This window comes from Borostomias antarcticus, assembly GCF_949987555.1.
Source record: "Borostomias antarcticus genome assembly, chromosome: 17".
Lineage (NCBI taxonomy): Eukaryota > Metazoa > Chordata > Actinopteri > Stomiiformes > Stomiidae > Borostomias > Borostomias antarcticus.
Genome location: NC_140250.1, coordinates 313,760 through 323,759, shown reverse-complemented (window position 1 = coordinate 323,759; position 10,000 = coordinate 313,760). Strand labels below are relative to the sequence as shown.

The 10,000-nt window shown below is 43.9% G+C and overlaps 1 protein-coding gene across 1 annotated transcript in view; it reads left to right on the top strand.

The window, feature by feature from the left end:
* The window catches only part of adam19a (ADAM metallopeptidase domain 19a), a gene marked incomplete at both ends in the record, with an annotated part of 55,944 nt that overhangs the window by 1,406 nt on the left and 44,538 nt on the right, over positions 1–10,000 (top strand). The window contains one exon of the mRNA XM_084451531.1: positions 5,473–5,656. Coding sequence (XP_084307657.1) covers positions 5,473–5,656 — 184 coding nt within the window. The remainder of the gene's footprint in view (positions 1–5,472; positions 5,657–10,000) is intronic.

Genomic DNA, 10,000 nt, shown 5'->3' with positions numbered 1-10,000 from the left:
AGGCACATCGGCAGGAACGGGTCCTTATTAAACGTCTTGTCCTGATTTAGCCGGGAGGAGGACGGACGTGAGGACGAGTCAAGGACGAGAATTGGACGGGATGAGAATGTCCCTGAAGATCGGGAGGCTGGGAGAGTGAAAGCGCTGAGCTTAATGTTTATGTCCCATTCCACAAAGTTCTCTACAGCCTAAAGTCACCTCCTCCACTCAGCTCATAAGAACAGACCTGAGATCATAAGAACAGACCTGAGCTCATAAGAACAGACCTGAGCTCATCAGAACAGACCTGAGCTCATAAGAGCAGACCTGAGCTCATAAGAACAGACCTGAGATCATAAGAACAGACCTGAGCTCATAAGAACAGACCTGAGCTCATAAGAACAGACCTGAGCTCATAAGAACAGACCTGAGCTCATAAGAACAGACCTGAGAACAGACCTGAGCTCATAAGAACAGACCTGAGCTCATCAGAACAGACCTGAGCTCATAAGAACAGACCTGAGCTCATTAGAACCGACCTGAGCTCATAAGAACAGACCTGAGAACAGACCTGAGCTCATAAGAACAGACCTGAGCTCATCAGAACAGACCTGAGCTCATAAGAACAGACCTGAGCTCATAAGAACAGACCTGAGCTCATAAGAACAGACCTGAGGCCTCCAGCTCATCAGCAGCATGTCTGGGTTGAAACCATCCAGAGTTGAGAATTCATCCAAATAAATAGTCGGAGGTTCTTCTTGCTCCCAGCCTCTGGTCTGTGTGGGAGACCGTAGGGGCGAGTGTTGTATCTCCATGGGAGACGCTCATCATCAGCAGTGACTCCGCCCACGGGGGATGAGTCAACGCCCCAAACATTCCGGAACCTTCGCCGTGGTGTTCCGTTCTCAGCGTTCCGCCCCCTGGCCCCTTGCTCTTGTCTGTGGTTCTGCAGCCGGACAGGGTTCTGTGTGCTAGGTTCCGCTGCACCTCCCAGATCAGGTTCCAGCGCCGGCCGCGCGCACGCAGACCAACGAGGGCGCGACGGTCAGCTACTGGCCACGCAGCTGGATTGCGAGAAGCTCACGCCCAAAGTATGAACTGTACAAACCCAACGTGTGTTTAAATCACGTTTCCAAAGTTCACGGCATGGATGTTATTATTATAACAGTGTGCAGGTGGAGTCAGGGGCAGGTTGTGTTCAGGTGGAGTCAGGGGCAGGGTGTGTTTATTATTATAACAGTGTGCAGGTGGAGTCAGGGGCAGGGTGTGTTTATTATTATAACAGTGTGCAGGTGGAGTCAGGGGCAGGGTGTGTTTATTATTATAACAGTGTGCAGGTGGAGTCAGGGGCAGGGTGTGTTTATTATTATAACAGTGTGCAGGTGGAGTCAGGGGCAGGTTGTGGGTGGAGTCAGGGGCAGGGTGTGGGTGGAGTCAGGGGCAGAGTGTGGGTGGAGTCAGGGGCAGGGTGTGGGTGGAGTCAGGGGCAGGGTGTGGGTGGAGTCAGGGGCAGGGTGTGGGTGGAGTCAGGGGCAGGGTGTGGGTGGAGTCAGGGGCAGGGTGTGGGTGGAGTCAGGGGCAGAGTGTGGGTGGAGTCAGGGGCAGGGTGTGGGTGGAGTCAGGGGCAGGGTGTGGGTGGAGTCAGGGGCAGGGTGTGGGTGGAGTCAGGGGCAGGGTGTGGGTGGAGTCAGGGGCAGGGTGTGGGTGGAGTCAGGGGCAGAGTGTGGGTGGAGTCAGGGGCAGGGTGTGGGTGGAGTCAGGGGCAGGGTGTGGGTGGAGTCAGGGGCAGGGTGTGGGTGGAGTCAGGGGCAGGGTGTGGGTGGAGTCAGGGGCAGGGTGTGGGTGGAGTCAGGGGCAGGGTGTGGGTGGAGTCAGGGGCAGGGTGTGGGTGGAGTCAGGGGCAGGGTGTGTTCTGGGTTTCTTGTGAACAGCCATATGACCCCTGTTCTGAAGCCTCTCTTATGAGGGGAACGGGAACCTTGGAACAGGGGAACCTTGGCCTCTCTCATGAGGGGAACAGGGGAACCTTGGAACAGGGGAACTTTGGCCTCTCTTATGAGGGGAACAGGGGAACCTTGGCCTCTCTTATGAGGGGAACAGGGGAACCTTGGCCTCTCTTATGAGGGGAACAGGGGAACCTTGGCCTCTCTTATGAGGGGAACAGGGGAACCTTGGAACAGGGGAACCTTGACTCGGACAGAAGCTCCACCAGCGAGGCGCGTTGGACACATTTCTAATGCACCTCTGGACACAGTAGTCCTTTGTTCAGTCCACAGAGCACACAGCCACACACACACACACACACACACATACACGCGCACACACACACACACACACACATACACAGTATTTCTACACAATTTTTTATATTTACTGTACATGGTATTTCATTGTACATGGTACCTGTATCTGTCCATATGAAATATAAACATCCTTGAAGGACACAAACCATCCCTGATATAACATAACATAATAACATCACTTTATCCTCCCTGATCCCAGATAACAATAACATCACTTTATCCTCCCTGATCCCAGATAACAATAACATCACTTTATCATCCCTGGTTTGTATCCTGGCTGGTTTGTATCCTGGTTGTTTGTAGCCTGGTTGTTTGTAGTCTGGTTGTTTGTAGCCTGGTTGTTTGTAGCCTGGTTGTTTGTAGCCTGGTTGTTTGTAGTCTGGTTGTTTGTAGTCTGGTTGTTTGTAGTCTGGTTGTTTGTAGTCTGGTTGTTTGTAGTCTGGTTGTTTGTAGTCTGGTTGTTTGTAGTCTGGTTGTTTGTAGTCTGGTTGTTTGTAGTCTGGTTGTTTGTAGTCTGGTTGTTTGTAGCCTGGTTGTTTGTATCCTGGTTGTTTGTAGTCTGGTTGTTTGTATCCTGGTTGTTTGTAGTCTGGTTGTTTGTATCCTGGTTGTTTGTAGTCTGGTTGTTTGTAGCCTGGTTGTTTGTAGTCTTGTTGTTTATCTGTTTGTAGCCTGGTTGTTTGTAGTCTGGTTGTTTGTAGTCTGGCTGTTTGTAGTCTGGTTGTTTGTAGCCTGGTTGTTTATCTGTTTGTAGTCTGGTTGTTTGTAGTCTTGTTGTTTATCTGTTTGTAGTCTGGTTGTTTGTAGTCTGGTTGTTTGTAGTCTGGTTGTTTGTAGTCTGGTTGTTTGTAGCCTGGATGTTTGTAGCCTGGTTGTTTGTAGCCTGGTTGTTTATCTGTTTGTAGTCTGGTTGTTTGTAGCCTGGTTGTTTGTAGCCTGGTTGTTTGTAGCCTGGTTGTTTGTAGCCTGGTTGTTTGTAGCCTGGTTGTTTGTAGCCTGGTTGTTTGTAGTCTGGTTGTTTGTAGCCTGGTTGTTTGTATCCTGGCTGTTTGTAGCCTGGTTGTTTGTAGTCTGGTTGTTTGTAGTCTGGCTGGTTTGTATCCTGGCTGTTTGTAGCCTGGTTGTTTATCTGTTTGTAGCCTGGTTGTTTATCTGTTTGTAGCCTGGTTGTTTATCTGTTTGTAGCCTGGTTGTTTATCTGTTTGTAGCCTGGTTGTTTGTAGTCTGGCTGTTTTCTCTTCGTTGCTCCTCAACATTCTGTGGAAGCAGTAGAGAGTTAAACACTTCCTCTAACTAGAGGACTCAACCAAGCAGCTGAAGGTAATTGGTTCATTTTCATGGCTTCCTTCGCTATCAAAAGTGTTTTTTTTATCGTAGGACATAAACATTATACAACTTACATGATGCTTCCACCGGTCGTCAACATGGCAGGTCAGGTTTACCCGCTCAATCCGCCCGTTCCACCACTGCCTTTGCTAGCGCTCTGTGGCTAGCGGGTTCTGTGGATAGCAGGTTCTGTGGACAGCGGGTTCTGTGGATAGCAGGTTCTGTGGATAGCGGGTTCTGTGGATAGCGGGTTCTGTGGATAGCAGGTTCTGTGGATAGCAGGTTCTGTGGATAGCGGGTTCTGTGGATAGTGGGTTCTGTGGATAGCGGGTTCTGTGGATAGCGGGTTCTGTGGATAGCGGGTCTGTTAAAGTGTCCCTGGCGGTCCAGACGGTTCTAATGTCTGGTTCTGCCTGAGCGTGGATTACAGAGAGGACCTGGACCACTCACCCAATTACCAGACTACCAGCCAGATGATCAGAGAGAGAGAGCCAGCAGTCATTAGCATTCTGTGTGCGAGCGTGTGTGTGTGTGTGTGTGGGTGAGTGTGTGTGGGTGAGTGTGTGGGTGTCTGTGTGTGTGTGTGTGTGTGTGTGTGTGTGTGTGTGTGTGTGTGTGTGTGTGTGAGCGTGTGTGTGTGTGGGTGTCTGTGTGTGTGTCTGTCTCTACACATGTTAATGTGTGTGGGCGTGAGCGTGAGCTGGATGTTAAAAGTACCGTCCAGCCTACTCAATCCCACACACACACACACACACACACACGTACGCGCACACACACACACACACACACACACACACACACACACACACACACCCTGACAGCTTGAATAGCCTCCATGACAGTTCCTGAAGGAGAGGAACTCCCTCTGCCTCTAAATTGCCTTTCCCAGGAGCCCCCCCGCCAGGGCCAGACACAGGGGTCCGCAGGGTGACTATGAGACCTGCCCCCCCCCAGGGCCAGACACAGGGGTCCGCAGGGTGACTATGAGACCTGCCCCCCCCCAGGGCCAGACACAGGGGTCCGCAGGGTGACTATGAGACCTGCCCCCCCCCCAGGGCCAGACACAGGGGTCCGCAGGGTGACTATGAGACCTGCCCCCCCCCCAGGGCCAGACACAGGGGTCCGCAGGGTGACTATGAGACCTGCCCCCCCCCCAGGGCCAGACACAGGGGTCCGCAGGGTGACTATGAGACCTGCCCCCCCCCAGGGCCAGACACAAGGGTCCGCAGGGTGACTATGAGACCTGCCCCCCCCCAGGGCCAGACACAAGGGTCCGCAGGGTGACTATGAGACCTGCCCCCCCCCAGGGCCAGACACAGGGGTCCGCAGGGTGACTATGAGACCTGCCCCCCCCCCAGGGCCAGACACAGGGGTCCGCAGGGTGACTATGAGACCTGCCCCCCCCCAGGGCCAGACACAGGGGTCCGCAGGGTGACTATGAGACCTGCCCCCCCCCCAGGGCCAGACACAGGGGTCCGCAGGGTGACTATGAGACCTGGAGGCTCTCAGAGGCCCTGGGACCTCTACCTCCCCCTGCTGGTCATGCATGAAACTAGCCCAGGACCGGAGCGCGTGAGGGGATTCACAAGTAGACGTAGACGTCAGCTCAGAATGTTCCAGAAGGGATTATCCATCCAATATTCCTCTGGATATTAAAAATTCACTTTATTTTCTAATAAAGTGTCTGAGAATGATCTCTCTCCTGTGTTCCGCTCTCTGGGATTCGCTCTGGCGTGGGTTGCCGTGCCGACGGCTGAGGAGGAGCAGGTATCTCCCGGGGGGGATCAGCGTGGCGGTCTCTCTCTCCTCACGGCCTGTCACAGCGTCTCACCTCTGCCCCCCCCACCCCCTCTTCCCCAAACAGAGGCCTGATTTCCTTGAACTCCAATGACACGTACTACCTTGAGCCAATCAGAGGGCTGGACTCTCTCCATCACTCGCTGTCCAGCGCAGATGAGCTACCAATCACGGGCGGGACCTGCGGGCATGGCCAGCTGACCGGACGCCCCGCCCACCTCTCCTCTCTCCTGGAACCTCTACACCAGAGGGTGAGCTCTCACACACACACACACACACACACACACACACACACACACACACACACACACACACACACACACAACACACACAACACAACTCTACCACCTCTCCTCTCTCCTGGAACCTCCTCCACACACACACACACACACACACACACACACACACACACACACACACACAACACAAGACAACTCCACTCTACCACCTCTCCGCTCTCCTGGAACCTCCTCCACACACACACACACACACACACACACACACACACGCACAACACACACACGCACACACACACACAACACAACACAACACAACTCAACACACACACAAACACACACACACACACACAACACAACACAACTCAACACATAACTAACACAACTCCCCACCATAGACACAACTATTCTGGTTTACATGATGGATGTGATGGGATGTGTCTGTTCCCCATATTTACACACCCAACAAAAGTAACAGAGGTTATTGTTTATTTTCACAACATAGACGTGTTTTTCATCTTTAGACAGAGCAAGAGCTCGGGAGATCATTGTTAATTTAACTACCTCTGACAGTTTGTAGATATCACACTGTCCCCCACAGGTAAATACACTAGTAAATATGGAATCACACCTTCCAACACATCCTGAAATACAGAAGTGCTGTTCAAGTGAAGAACCTCCATGTTCTCTGATCTGCTCAAACACGTTCACCTCAGAGCACAAGAACCGGGTTCACCACATCATCACATCACGTCATTTAGCAGACGCTTTCATCCAAAGTGACTTACAATAACTGCATTTAACATAGTTGGTCAGCGTACTGCTACTCGCCAGAACTCACAAGTGCATCTCCTTCCTGAACCCGTGATCAGAGTTAATCAGGTGCTGAAGAGCACAACAGAGCTCTTATATATGGGACCTGAAACGTCACCTCTGTTACAGAAGCGTCACGTCTAAAGCACCGTGTGACAAAGAGCTGACTCTCAGAACGAGGCCCCCAAGATATTAGTTCTGATTATCTCTGAAAGTAAAGAGTGATCTTGTTAAAGTAAAGAGAGATCTTGTTAAAGTAAAGAGAGATCTTGTTAAAGTAAAGAGAGATCTTGTTAAAGTAAAGAGTGTTAAAGTAAAGAGTGATCTTGTTAAAGTAAAGAGTGTTCTTGTTAAAGTAAAGAGTGTTCTTGTTAAAGTAAAGAGAGATCTTGTTAAAGTAAAGAGAGATCTTGTTAAAGTAAAGAGAGATCTTGTTAAAGTAAAGAGAGATCTTGTTAAAGTAAAGAGAGATCTTGTTAAAGTAAAGAGAGATCTTGTTAAAGTAAAGAGAGATCTTGTTAAAGTAAAGAGAGATCTTGTTAAAGTAAAGAGAGATCTTGTTAAAGTAAAAAGAGATCTTGTTAAAGTAAAGAGAGATCTTGTTAAAGTAAAGAGTGTTAAAGTAAAGAGTGTTAAAGTAAAGAGAGATCTTGTTAAAGTAAAGAGAGATCTTGTTAAAGTAAATAGTGTTAAAGTAAAGAGTGTTAAAGTAAAGAGAGATCTTGTTAAAGTAAAGAGAGATCTTGTTAAAGTAAAGAGAGATCTTGTTAAAGTAAAGAGAGATCTTGTTAAAGTAAAAAGAGATCTTGTTAAAGTAAGGAGAGATCTTGTTAAAGTAAATAGTGTTAAAGTAAAGAGTGTTAAAGTAAAGAGAGATCTTGTTAAAGTAAAGAGAGATCTTGTTAAAGTAAAGAGTGATCTTGTTAAAGTAAATAGTGTTAAAGTAAAGAGTGTTAAAGTAAAGAGTGATCTTGTTAAAGTAAAGAGAGATCTTGTTAAAGTAAAGAGAGATCTTGTTAAAGTAAAGAGAGATCTTGTTAAAGTAAAAAGAGATCTTGTTAAAGTAAGGAGAGATCTTGTTAAAGTAAATAGTGTTAAAGTAAAGAGTGTTAAAGTAAAGAGAGATCTTGTTAAAGTAAAGAGAGATCTTGTTAAAGTAAAGAGTGATCTTGTTAAAGTAAATAGTGTTAAAGTAAAGAGTGTTAAAGTAAAGAGAGATCTTGTTAAAGTAAAGAGAGATCTTGTTAAAGTAAAGAGAGATCTTGTTAAAGTAAAGAGAGATCTTGTTAAAGTAAGGAGAGATCTTGTTAAAGTAAATAGTGTTAAAGTAAAGAGTGTTAAAGTAAAGAGAGATCTTGTTAAAGTAAAGAGAGATCTTGTTAAAGTAAAGAGTGATCTTGTTAAAGTAAATAGTGTTAAAGTAAAGAGTGATCTTGTTAAAGTAAAGAGAGATCTTGTTAAAGTAAAGAGAGATCTTGTTAAAGTAAAGAGAGATCTTGTTAAAGTAAAAAGAGATCTTGTTAAAGTAAGGAGAGATCTTGTTAAAGTAAATAGTGTTAAAGTAAAGAGTGTTAAAGTAAAGAGAGATCTTGTTAAAGTAAAGAGAGATCTTGTTAAAGTAAAGAGTGATCTTGTTAAAGTAAATAGTGTTAAAGTAAAGAGTGTTAAAGTAAAGAGAGATCTTGTTAAAGTAAAGAGAGATCTTGTTAAAGTAAATAGTGTTAAAGTAAAGAGTGTTAAAGTAAAGAGAGATCTTGTTAAAGTAAAGAGAGATCTTGTTAAAGTAAATAGTGTTAAAGTAAAGAGTGTTAAAGTAAAGAGAGATCTTGTTAAAGTAAAGAGAGATCTTGTTAAAGTAAATAGTGTTAAAGTAAAGAGTGTTAAAGTAAAGAGAGATCTTGTTAAAGTAAATAGTGTTAAAGTAAAGAGTGTTAAAGTAAAGAGAGATCTTGTTAAAGTAAAGAGAGATCTTGTTAAAGTAAATAGTGTTAAAGTAAAGAGTGTTAAAGTAAAGAGAGATCTTGTTAAAGTAAAGAGTGTTAAAGTAAAGAGAGATCTTGTTAAAGTAAAGAGAGATCTTGTTAAAGTAAATAGTGTTAAAGTAAAGAGTGTTAAAGTAAAGAGAGATCTTGTTAAAGTAAAGAGAGATCTTGTTAAAGTAAATAGTGTTAAAGTAAAGAGAGATCTTGTTAAAGTAAAGAGAGATCTTGTTAAAGTAAAGAGAGATCTTGTTAAAGTAAAAAGAGATCTTGTTAAAGTAAAGAGAGATCTTGTTAAAGTAAAAAGAGATCTTGTTAAAGTAAAGAGAGATCTTGTTAAAGTAAATAGTGTTAAAGTAAAGAGTGTTAAAGTAAAGAGAGATCTTGTTAAAGTAAAGAGAGATCTTGTTAAAGTAAAGAGTGATCTTGTTAAAGTAAATAGTGTTAAAGTAAAGAGTGTTAAAGTAAAGAGAGATCTTGTTAAAGTAAAGAGAGATCTTGTTAAAGTAAATAGTGTTAAAGTAAAGAGTGTTAAAGTAAAGAGAGATCTTGTTAAAGTAAATAGTGTTAAAGTAAAGAGTGTTAAAGTAAAGAGAGATCTTGTTAAAGTAAAGAGAGATCTTGTTAAAGTAAATAGTGTTAAAGTAAAGAGTGTTAAAGTAAAGAGAGATCTTGTTAAAGTAAAGAGTGTTAAAGTAAAGAGAGATCTTGTTAAAGTAAAGAGAGATCTTGTTAAAGTAAATAGTGTTAAAGTAAAGAGTGTTAAAGTAAAGAGAGATCTTGTTAAAGTAAAGAGAGATCTTGTTAAAGTAAAGAGAGATCTTGTTAAAGTAAAGAGTGATCTTGTTAAAGTAAAGAGAGATCTTGTTAAAGTAAAGAGTGATCTTGTTAAAGTAAAGAGAGATCTTGTTAAAGTAAAGAGTGATCTTGTTAAAGTAAAGAGAGATCTTGTTAAAGTAAAGAGAGATCTTGTTAAAGTAAATAGTGATCTTGTTAAAGTAAAGAGAGATCTTGTTAAAGTAAAGAGTGTTAAAGTAAAGAGAGATCTTGTTAAAGTAAAGAGAGATCTTGTTAAAGTAAAGAGAGATCTTGTTAAAGTAAAGAGTGATCTTGTTAAAGTAAAGAGAGATCTTGTTAAAGTAAAGAGAGATCTTGTTAAAGTAAAGAGAGATCTTGTTAAAGTAAAGAGTGATCTTGTTAAAGTAAAGAGAGATCTTGTTAAAGTAAAGAGAGATCTTGTTAAAGTAAAGAGTGTTAAAGTAAAGAGAGATCTTGTTAAAGTAAAGAGAGATCTTGTTAAAGTAAAGAGTGATCTTGTTAAAGTAAAGAGAGATCTTGTTAAAGTAAAGAGAGATCTTGTTAAAGTAAATAGTGTTAAAGTAAAGAGTGTTAAAGTAAAGAGAGATCTTGTTAAAGTAAAGAGTGTTAAAGTAAAGAGAGATCTTGTTAAAGTAAAGAGAGATCTTGTTAAAGTAAAGAGAGATCTTGTTAAAGTAAAGAGAGATCTTGTTAAAGTAAAGAGAGATCTTGTTAAAGTAAAAAGAGATCTTGTTAAAGTAAAGAGAGA